This window comes from Strix aluco, chromosome 1 (genome assembly GCF_031877795.1).
Source record: "Strix aluco isolate bStrAlu1 chromosome 1, bStrAlu1.hap1, whole genome shotgun sequence".
In the NCBI taxonomy this organism is placed as follows: domain Eukaryota; kingdom Metazoa; phylum Chordata; class Aves; order Strigiformes; family Strigidae; genus Strix; species Strix aluco.
In genome coordinates this window covers 113,560,804-113,572,866 of record NC_133931.1, presented here as the reverse complement: position 1 = coordinate 113,572,866, position 12,063 = coordinate 113,560,804, and the positions used below count along the sequence as shown (strand labels likewise).

The window sequence follows — 12,063 nt, the reverse complement described above, 5'->3', positions numbered from 1 at the left end:
GCCTGGAGAAGCCTCACATTCCTCTTAGTACTGCCCAGTGAGAGGACAAGAGGCAATGGCCACAAACTGGAATACAAGAAATTGTTTAAACCTGATTTAAAATGTTTTATTGTAAAGGTAATTGAACACTGGAACAGGTTGCCCAGAGAAGTTGTGGAGTCTCCATCCACAGACACATTCAAACTCCACGAGGCAAGGTCCTGAGCAACCTGCTCTAAGTGACCCTGCTTAGAGCAGAGGGGTTGGACTAGGTGATCTCCAGACATTCCTGCTGACCTCAGTCCCTCTGTGTTCTCTAAAATGGATACAACTGGTAGAACTTCATAATCCCTTTTTGCCTCGTGTTGTCTCTCTCTACACACATCAGAAATTTTGTGAGCTTTCCAGACTACCAGATACATACTGAAAAACAGGCAAGGGAGCTGGGCATTTGTGTTCTATTCGTGCTATGAATTATGAAGTACCCTACAAGAGGAGTTTCTACAATTTTCTGTTTACCATATTTTTAGTGGTAGGTAAGCTGACACTGAAGAATATATGGTGCTATTTTTAAGTATTCCAAAATAAACATGCACAGTACTAACTTTATAAATGCTATCATGGGAACTAGAAGTGTATTTAGCAATGAAAATAATAGAAAAGCAAAGGAAATCAGGTAACTGTAATTATCAAAGGAAATAAAAATTAAATTACACCTTCAGAGGGGCCCATGTGTGCTAAAATTCCAGAAGCTGAAAGAGATGGTTTTGTACGTGTTTGCTGAGAGAGCAGCATTCTTTACTATGAGTTACAGCTTCTCACATTTTTATCCAAGGAGGGAGTTTTGTTCTTTCCAAAGATTCTGAAGAAGTTTTTTCAAAGCACATTAGTAATCTTAGCTACATTGTTTGAAAGACACACTGAAACAAAGCTAAACCTTATAGCTGCAGTTTGACTGACAGAGTGGGAACTTCACAGCTCGAAAACTGAAGTTACAAATCATCCTGAAGCAGTAAAATCATAGAATCATTTAGGTTGGAAAGGACCTTTAAGAAAAGAGTGTTTCTGCAAAGTTTCAAGAAAACTCAAATTATTTTATTCACAAAAGCAGAAGTCAATAAAAATATATATCCTGATCAGTTTTACAGACCATGTTCATTTCTTCTCTCCTTCACTGACAGGCAAAGCATCATGAAAAAAAATAGTAATAAGCATTTACATCACAAACCATTATTAACACAGATTCATGTATATGAGCAAATGTTTTAAAGTTTTTGCATATAATTATAAATACAAAAAAAAATTACAGCTCCAACAAAACATTCCAAGAAAAACAGCTCTCTTGTTTTTTCCTTTTTGCTTCTGTGCTGTACTATTTTTCAGTGGTAAAAAGAGTATGTGCTGTCTCACTGGCATTTAATAAATAGTTTTTGGGTTAAACTGAAATTTAGCATGAGCTCACTGCACTCCTTAACGTGTTTTCTTTGAATTCCAAACCCCTTTACAGATCAAATTAGGATGTTTGTGCTAGATTACTCAAGTGATGCCAAAAACCCTGTCCACATTGCTACTAATAGCATCAGGAAGCTCTTCTTTAAGTTATGGAGCACCCCCCAGAAAGTAACTGAAGATATCCTGTTGTTCAAATCAAGCTTCTGTCAGCTCAGTGTTTACGCATGAAACTGGAGCCAAGCCTTTCCTCTTTTGTAGACATAAATTCTCCCTAGAAATCATGAGTGAGTTTTGTGAAATTTTTACAAGTCTGGCTTTCAGGACCATGATGGAAGACAACAGATTAAGAAACAAGGCAAATTATTTCTGGTTTGGTTTTCTGTGTTGGGTTTTTTTTAAACCCAGCTAGTAGGACTAAACCTACATCTGGAAAGATTCTCACTGAGAGAAACAGACCAAGTGCAAATTTTATTTTTTTATTCCGCTTTTATGCCTCTTAACTTTGCAGAGATGAAGAATTTGCAACCTCTTCCATCATGAAAATAAACCTTGACAAAAATATTTTCAAAACAGGTTACAAAATTGTAAAACAGAAATTATTTGAAAACAAAAGCCAAACAGAAAATGCTGTCATTTTTCAAAAAGCAAGTACTGAACTAGAAGGACAAAACACTGAAGTACAGAAATTGACTTTAAGGAAGGGTTGTCTTGCACAGACAACAATTCCAAACCCATAATTATTACTGCTATAATTCTGATTATCAAAATCTACAATAATATTTCAGGTTACTTGCATGCAAAGTGCTTCCTGCCTCTGCCTACCTAAACTCTGGGAGCATCACAACTGGGAAAGAGTTCACTCTTCTTTTAAAAAACAGAAAATCCATTTTCATATATAAATAATTCTTGCTACATAAGAGCTATGAGAGATCATTCAGACCACCTTGCTCCTCAGGACATGACTAACTATACCTATGTTATTTCTCATACCTTCATCTCCTGTTCCTTAAAATACTCAGCAATAGATCATTGAAAAGCAGGGACTCGTGATTCGTCCTGGCTATACGAAAACGGTTGACAGTCAGAATTGAAAGTACTTGTTGCCAAAGGAAAGCCCTACCTCCTTCTTTCTGTAGTCTGGATACTGAAGGTGGTGTAAGCTCCTGCAGCACAGATTTTCAACTGACTACCTGCAGAATGAAATCTAGGCTACAATCCCACTGAGTATGTCAGAATTTCATACTTAATGTACAGAATATACAAAACAAGATCACCGAGTACTACATACTGAAGAAATAAAAAGCCAGACTATTTTCAGCAAACTTGAATTCTCTACTGATGTTTTCTTCAACTGTGCGATTCCTGCAATTACCTGACTTCACCTATCTGCAACTCGCACTTCCCCCAGCCTGCCCTCTCTGGTGACCCTGCATTCGTGGTAACAGACAGCAATAACGTGTGCACTGTCTCCTTTTACAAAAGCAGAAAGCATGCATTGCCAGTCATGATTATTTGGCATGACTTCAACACAATCTTCAAAATACAAATATTTAATAGAAAATTTAAATTTAATTTTACAAAATACAGATACAGCACTACCCAATGTAGCAAAATAATGGAATTGAAAAATAATTTCAAAATATTTAAAGCATTAGGTTCTAAAATAAATAATGCTATCTGAAAGAAGTGTTCAGGTTTTGCAATTACGAGGAGGCAGTTCCACTATTACTGATCTCTTTTTCAACTTCTTTACAAGTTCCATAATTTATGTAGAAAAATATACAAGAAAAGAATTCTGGGATAAAGAATAGGTTGGGTACGTAACATTTAACATAAATAAAAAGCCTAAAGCAAAACCAAAAAGGAAACCAATTGTTTTATTTCTGTACATCAAGACTACAAATAGTATTTTAACACTTCATCTATTACCCAAATTAAGAAATTATACATTTTTATATGGTTACTAGTAAACATCTTAAAATCACTCAGTTTCCCCACATTTAAAAGGATATTGCTGGTTACTGCTTATTAAATATGAAATCCAAGAGAGTTTCCAGTAACAGCAAAATATTTTTTTGCATAAGAGATGAATACAAATTTGATTGTAAATTTTGATGATTTAAAATATAAAACTAAAGTTCAGAGGGATGCACTTATGAATCTTACAGTCTGAACTGTAATTCCTTTTTAAATTGACTGCAGTTTGCATACGAATACCCAACAATGTGCCTACTACTAGAGGATCCTTCCATATGAAAGCAAGTTTTTTTCCCAGATATCGAATTATATTAAGCAGCATATTCCCACCTACTCTTAGCAGAAATACTGCAGGCAGATGGATATAAAAGCTGTTTAATCACAAAAAATAATGAATTTGCCTAGTGTCTACGGCACAGATATGGTACAGATGGAAAGAAATGATAGGGAAAAGGAATGTGAACACCACAGGCTTCAAATATAAAAGATAAAGCCTGATAACTTTGGTTCAAATAATTTTAATAGTCGTTACATGTATATTTTTCCAAAGTGATGACTTTTGTATGTACTGTGTATGCAACAGGAGTCTGATACATTTAAAAAAAAAATCTGTACAGGCACAAAAGACAGAAACAGAACAGAGAAAACATGGATAGTCACATCCATTCACGACAGTGTTCAAGTGATAATGATGCAGCCAAAGGTTGAACTTAAAATAATGCGAACCCAATTTCTCTAAGGTATTTCAGAAAGCACAAATGGAATATTACAAACGTTTTATCTCAGTGCCTACCATCTCGAGGGAAGGTAGTATAAAACAAAATCAGTTCTGCAACAACTATGATCTGTAAACAATTCTACAACGCAAGTAAAGATGTTAGGTTACCGGTAATGAGCATTTTCATTCTCTCAGTTCTGGGATATCTGCAAACATCTGCTTCACTTCCATCTAAAAGATTAATTACAGGATGTTAGCCCTGTCTCATCCCAATGCGCTGCATGGTACACAACTTTATTGCCAGTTTGTGAAATTATTTATGTTTGAACAGCACAAAGCCAAAGCTTCATCTTTGGTTAGTTTCACTGAGATGTCACTGTTCTTTAAATGTGCTCTTTCTTCGCATAGACACAGAAAATAACCACACTGCACACGGCATTCATTGTTTTGAATCATAAAGCAGTGTCAATGTAATATTAATTCATGAAAGCTAACTAAGAAATTGTGTTTAAAAATGAAACCTATTTGAGGGCATTTGATAAGACACAAGAGCTGCTCAAATATAGACAGAATTCCCTTAAAACTGCTTGGGTATGGGTGCTGCTTATAGAGTAGGCACTGGTTAGTTCCTCTGCAGATCATCCAAATAAGCATCAGTTCGACTCAGCTTAATTCAAATCCAGCAGCACATTCAATGGCATAAAGAAGCTTGCTTCGCATAAGATTTTCATCATAGAATTCGGGAAGCTTCAGCAAGTTCATGCAGGTACTGGCAGTAGGTAGCCTGTCTAAATCAGATCCTCCGTTGTGAATGCAAAATGCAGGATATAACTCCTGAAAAATGCAACAGAAAAAAAAACCATCAAAAAATACATACAAGCCAAAACCTACCCCATAACAGCTGGCACGGATTTCTAGGAAATAAATCATTAGATTAAAACCTGTCACAATGACATACTCAAATGGCATATTCTTTCATTCCTGGTGGCCCAAAAGCACTCTTGAATTGTGTAGTGCCTCCCTCCACATTGTCCCCACCAAGACCCATTACTTTGCAAAACACGAAACAATTTATTTGGTTCTAAGGAGAAAAGAATAATTTGTTATTGTTCATACACTCTATTCTGCTGATTTACGATGCTACAAAAACAGTGAAGCACAAAATGGAAAAAGGAATACAGCAGCATGCAAGAAATTTTTTGTTGTATTTGGGAGAAACAACTGGGATTCACAACTTCAGACTCTCCTCACAAAGCCTCCCAAATGCCCATGGATGCTGTTTATTCTGTAGGAACAGGAAAATGATGGGGGTTCCTACTACACTAAAGTTTTCTGACACTGAAATACATGCTGAACACAGGGAACAATAGACCCCTAGCAGTAACGGAGATTAATGGAGAAAAATATTCTGTCATGTTTGAATGACATATAGTATTTGTCATTGTATAATGACACAACTTCTTCTGAAAATTATACTTTCTGTTTTTTTCTTTCCAGGCAGGGAAGACATTGTTTCTGTATACACAAAAATCCCAAAGGCAATTTTGCTCTAGCTAATGAAGTGATGTGCTATGCCAGTTACAACATTCTTCTGTTTGAGTTTAAAAGTATTCCAATTTTATGCACAAATTCTACATGAACATTTACTTGTCATGATAAAGTGATACTCTGAGGAGAAAGAGGATGAATGAGTGACCAGATTAACAAATATGCTAAAGTTATAGTACTACATCAATTTCTTTGTGACATCAAAAAAAAAAATCCCAAATAAACAAACTATGATCAAACATATCTTTTCAGTGTTTTCCATCTAGAACTTTAGTTTGTTAGCATACCCCACATAAATAAAATAAATTCTTCAAGTGGATGAGTATCAAGCCATCATTTTCCTTCTACTCACAATATACAATATTTTCTTTGTTAAAATCAATTGTCTGATACAATGCTAAAGGCCTTTCTTGCTCCAAAGAGATTTCAGTCTAAACTAATCTTTCTATGAATTTCAAGACAAACAGTACTAATGACTTCAGTGGGGCTGTTCACGTGTAAGATTAAGCAAGTATTTACACTACCATAGTCTAGAACTCTGAATCAAGAGCTACTTTATATTCTCCAAATAAAGATCTAACTTTAAATAAAGCAATGATACTTGGTGTTTCTTTACCAAGTGACTATAAAGTCACTCAGCTGTTATTGGGATGATATTGACGTGCATAGTGCATCTGTAATGATATCAACTTGTCAACACCTGATTATTCTTCTGATGTGGTAACTATTTATCTGAGGAACAGACTTTTAAGACATGCTGTATGGAATATTTAATTGCTTTAATAATACCTGATTTTGAGAAAGAATATAGTGAAAAATGTATTTATTTGCTACATCTAAAGCACTGCTTTTGCTGGCAAGAAAGTATTCATTTTATCAAATGCTTGCCTGAGGTAAAACAGTTCTGCTTTTAGAAATGGGAAAAAAAAATCCCAGCTCCAAAGGCAAAAGGTCAATGAGATTCTAAGCTAAATTATTGTTCAAATGGAGGCCTTAAAAGTATTTCACGGCTAAAATGCTGCATTTTTAGTGTTCCTTTCAAAATGCTAATTGAATTCCCCTACTTTAGCTTTAAAAATGGAAAAATGAAGTTCTAAATTGAAATGTCATGCCAAGGGCACCATTTGTTGCATAATTAAATACTGTACAGCGGGAAACTGCAATAGTTTGGAAGTGAAAAGTATCATCAATTTATTATGTGACCTGATTGGAACTTAACAATTTTCAACCATGCTTTAATGATTTTTTTTTTGTCCGTAACAATCACATTTATTAAACTTATTAAACTTTAATTAGCTTTAGTAAATGTTATTCTGAGTCTGAATCTGGCAGTGAGAGTTTAAAATTTTTAAATGATGCAAAGCTAGACTGTGCTATAAGCTATGGATGTCAAGACATTTCCTTATCTTAAATTAACATGAACGAAGAAAACGTGAAGGTTCCACAACATAAAGCATACAGAAGATTTCAGAGTAAGAACCAGAAATTGTGCTCCTCTCAGAAAAATACAGTACACATATTAAAACTATAACCAAATTTTGGAGATAGCTTATGTTAACGTCTACCATCAAAATAAATATATTCAGTTATTTGGCCGGTAATACTTGGCACTCCTGCAGCTTCACACTCTTCACCTTCAAAGCCCTAAACAACATACTGCCATAGGCTACCAAGACAATGACAATACCAGTTACCCACTTCCTTTTCTGGCAAACATTTCCTGGCAAACCCCTGGTTTGTTGGTAAATCAGTGTTAACAAGATACTAGTGCAAGTGCCATGCAAGTATTGACTTAACCTCCGCTCAGTGCTGCCCAGCAAAGCGGCACTAATGCCTTTTCACTCTGCTTTCTGTTGCCAAGACTGTTGCATGTGGCTGAGCTCGCAAGTCTGTTGTACAGTGAATTAATCTTTTAACTTACTGCTATCATGCTGAAAATTTGATGACTATTTTGGTTCTGGTTTTTCCTAGGCAAGTGTGTTAAAGTCAGGTTGTGGCCTGTCTCCCAAGTACACACACGAACTTCTGCTTTCCACATTTGGCTTCTTTCTAATGTGTTGCTGTCAGCCTTAGTATTTTTAGACTTTTGATTCACTTCCTCCATCACTCCAAATGTCACGCTAGCTACCTCAAAGCTGGGTAGCCTCATATGCATTTCCTCCTGTCCCCTTGTAATTAAAAAGGATGACAACAAATGGAGACTTCTGTTTGTTTCCACACAACTGTTTCCCAATTATCCCTTCATTACATGACTGATGTGCACTGTTCTATCTTGGTCTCATCCCACAGTTTTCTAATTTTTCCTCCCACTGTCCTATAAAATCCTGTTTGTTGCTAGAGTACTGTACAGTGATATTCACATGGACTTGAGAGTTTAAGAGAAATGCTTGCAGGCTTTTAAATAATCAATCACACAAATCAATCAATGAATACCCTAGATAGGATTTATGTGATTAAACAGCCATCTCCGTTGTCTCCATATCCCAATCTAGTCACCCTGGACACTCTTTACTGTTAAGGGGATTTAGTTAGTATGTTCTGTGGAGTCTAAGACAGGATTCATTTTATCCTGAAGTAGACACGTGGAACAGTCAGACAAATTACTGACTGAAAGTGCCAATTCCTTTCCTAGGTGCCTATAAAAGGAGTGTAGCTGAGCTATATATTATAGATATTGAAGATGGAGGATACGTTGCCTATCCACATGCTAACAGCACCACACAGCACTTGCTACAGCAGCTGAATGGATTATGCAGAGCTTAAGACTGCACAGAGGGTTACACAATGACTGTACCAAAGGGAAGTTTAAATGATCACATGCTGCAATGGCAGTGCTGCATACCCGTATCAGCTTACAAAGAAATAGGAAAATAAACAAAAGGACTGAAGACGGAAGTGAGCATGAAGTTGCAGTGTAAGGGGATAGATGGATGTCAAGGGAAAAAGGCCATGCTTCCCTGAAGAATGTGGCACTAAAAACAACTCTTCCACTTCAAAATTGCTCTGCAGCCTGAGAAAAAAAGCTAAGCTACTGGGAGTATTCTTTCATCACCCCTAGCAACTGATACACATACTAGTGTATGAAAACCCACGTATGCTTTTATGTATTTTAAATCATCCAAGTGTCAGAGGTCTGTGTCTGAGACCACTATGATTTCAATACCAGTGTCTTGTTTGTTTTCCAGAGGAAAACTGTTTTTATGAATAAAGCATCAAAAGTTTGAAAATTCTAGAATTAATTTTGTTTAATTCAATAAGAGAAGAACAGTGATAAGTCCTACAAACATCTAAGTTGTGTGTGTGGAAGAGGAAGGTGGGGTTTGTTGTTTCATTTTTTACTTCTGACATCTTTATCGCATGTCACCCCCAGGACCCATCACAGGAAAGGGCCCAATTCCTAGAGCTGAGAAGAAATTCTTCTAGCATTTGCCTTTCAAGTATTTTTTTTAATGCTGATAAAAAAACCTAAACAAAAAAACCCCAAAACCCCACCAGAATGAACTTTCACAGTATGATTCAAGAAAAGATTGTGCAGAGTTCTAAGTAGGTTGTTTCCACCTCCAGACTATTATGTATATCTGAATTCCTGGTTCCTATATAAAATGATAGTATCTGTCCCTGAAGTACTTCTATAATAAGAAAACGTTCATTCAACACCACTTATTTTACAAAACAGCTAATAAACCTTCAGGACTTATACAATACCTGCGTTCATTGCTTATGGGTTCATCTACCTATTTTACCTAATAAACATAAGAAATTAGTTACTATCCACTGCTAATTAAATATTGTACCACAGTACCTTATAATGTAAAAATTTACCAAGTACATGTACTCAAATTTTGTTTAGCAACAAATCTTATTCTTACTTGTAAGGAACTGGACAATAAGCCCACCTTTGTATTAATTTTACTAAATAGTACAACAATAAACATACTGTTGACTACTGTACTAAAGATGATGGTGTTGCTATGAAGTAATTTATTCTTTTATTTTCTTACAGAAAAGAATTGGATGTTCCCACATTTTAGAGAAAATTAAGTCCATGAACGGTTCTGACAGAATTTTGAAAACCAGCTGAAACTCATGGGTAGAATATCCCCAGAATTTAGTTCCAAAATGTCTTCAATTTGCCTTGGCCTCTCTTTACTTTTATAAACAGTAGACAAAACTTTTCTTCACACTTAAAGCTTCACTGTAAATAGCAATCTGAAGATAGCAGCAAAATATTTAGATACAAAGGGTAATGAGCTGTGACCCTATAAGCAGATAAATGGTAATTAAAAGGAAACACAATACATCTTCTGCTTCAAATGGTTAATTTAAGAGGTTCAAATTTAATAGTTGCTTTTATAATCATCTTTTGCTGATTTAAAATACATTATTTCTTAACTCAACCTGTTCCTTGAATCTGGTTAGCAATACTGCTTCTGCACAAGCAACATGAAATGGCAGCAGGGATCTTACATTGCTTAGAGTGCTCACTCTGTCGTGGGGTTTGTAGGCTTACCAAATTTTGCAGTTAAAATAGAAAACACAGAACAACGTTTCATTAAATATTTTAAGATTATACTCATTATACATGCAAATGTAAACACTGAAGCTGTTTCTTTAGTCACAGAGGAACATTCTTGAACTGTAAATTCCTACAGACAAGAAAAGCTTGTGTCATAATCTGTAGTAGTTAGAAAAACTTGCCAGAAAGTCAGGAAGACACATACCTTAAACCCCAGAAGAGGTGGTCGAGAACAGCTTGTTACAAACTTGAGCAGTTTGCGTTTCTCTTCATCTGTGAAGCTTTCTACAACTCTCCAGAATATTTTAATTACAGGATGGTCTGCTGTGTAGCCACCTATAATGAGATTTAAATGATTTATAGGTAGAATACTTTTATGTAAGAAATAAATTCTTCAGAAAACCTAGCATCAATCTTGACAAGCTTGGGGAAAATACTGTAACCAGCAGGCTTACGCTGCTGACTTCCAGTACCTATAGATCAATCTGATGATCACTGCATTTTGAGTTTCTCATTCATTGCTTACCTATGGCTACTATGTCCCTCAGCTTCTTAACTGTAGTTTTCCTCACTGAATCCTATTTGGTTATTTTAAATTAATTTTATTTAGTTTAGCACTTACCTAGTAACTTTGGATTACTGCCTTTTATTCCAAGAGTCTGCAAAACCTGCAAGACTCAGAATGTTACTTAATGAATCAACTTACCTTGAGGTAAGTTCAGATGTGAACTGATGATATAGTAGCTACTTTTTGATTACATTCATGATGAAATTCGGAAAAAATTAAGTAAGATACCTTGCATTTCTCACAAGGGAATAATGTGAGTTCTCTCTTCAGGCTGCCTGAGAAATGGCAAGTATCTGAATGCAGTGGTAGAAACAACTATCCCAAAGTCATTTGCGGACTTACTTTCAGAGCAACCAGTCACAACCATTGACCAACATTCATTTAGAAAAAGAATTACATGTCGTCAAATTAGCCAGCTATAAACTTGTATTTAGTTGCACAAATTAAAAAAAAAAATGCATACCTATACTTCCCAGCATTTATAAAACTAGGTTGTAATTTTACCCAATCTTCTGAAATTCGGGCCCGTCTAGACAGTTTGGCCAAAGTTAACAAGCAAAGTCAACAAGAATGACCCTACAACTTTATTTTTTTTAAAAGCTAGGGTAAAAAGCAAGTTTATTTCTGAGTCAGTCATAACACATTTTTTTATTTAAGTAAAATATGCTTACCTGAATAGTTTGTAAAAGATTTAAGGTCATCCAAACTAATAGGAACCTGGGCACCAGAAATCAGAACCTAATAGTGGAAGAAATCAGACAGTTACATTACAGGCAAAATTTAGCATTTATTTCTGTTTAAAGCAATTGTTTTCTGCAGTTTTAAACAGAAATACCTGTATTTCCTGTTGATCAAACATTCGAAGCCATTCAAGATTCACAACATTGGCCAGTCCCTGACGGAAAGCAAGGCAATGCTGTCGAATTTGTTTGTTTAACCTGTAGTCTGCCACCAGATGGATGTACGCGATTCGGTTAGCGCTGGTAACAGGAATATCTTTTCCCCCTGGCTTCAGCTCAACCACCTATAAACATAACAATTTTCATCATCTGGGTAAACTTTAATTCTGTGTGCTGTAACCATAAAATTGAACTGCAAAGCATTCTAGTAAGTGGTGTATATATTTGAAGTTTACTCAAATATACTCAAAAACATTCACCTCAAAATAAGATAAAAGATTCTAACAAGTTATAAAAGTAGGGGTTTTTCTGTTTACTCTTAAGAGCACATTCTATGGCATCCAGTTGTTAGACCTAGACCTCCAGCTGCTAATGCAGCTGACCACATGGCCCCGTGGTTTATTAC

At 35.6% G+C, this 12,063-nt stretch overlaps 1 protein-coding gene across 4 annotated transcripts in view; it reads right to left on the bottom strand.

Moving 5' to 3' along the window:
* Positions 1–1,052: 1,052 nt before the first annotated feature.
* UBE3C (ubiquitin protein ligase E3C) overlaps positions 1,053–12,063 on the bottom strand; it is an 84,671-nt gene continuing 73,660 nt past the window's right edge. For all 4 annotated transcript variants that reach the window (XM_074831682.1, XM_074831697.1, XM_074831691.1 and 1 more), the window contains 4 exons: positions 11,594–11,782; positions 11,430–11,496; positions 10,396–10,526; positions 1,053–4,960 (listed from right to left, as the gene is read on the bottom strand). In XM_074831682.1, coding sequence (XP_074687783.1) covers positions 4,790–4,960; positions 10,396–10,526; positions 11,430–11,496; positions 11,594–11,782 — 558 coding nt within the window. In that variant the 3' untranslated portion in view covers positions 1,053–4,789. The remainder of the gene's footprint in view (positions 4,961–10,395; positions 10,527–11,429; positions 11,497–11,593; positions 11,783–12,063) is intronic.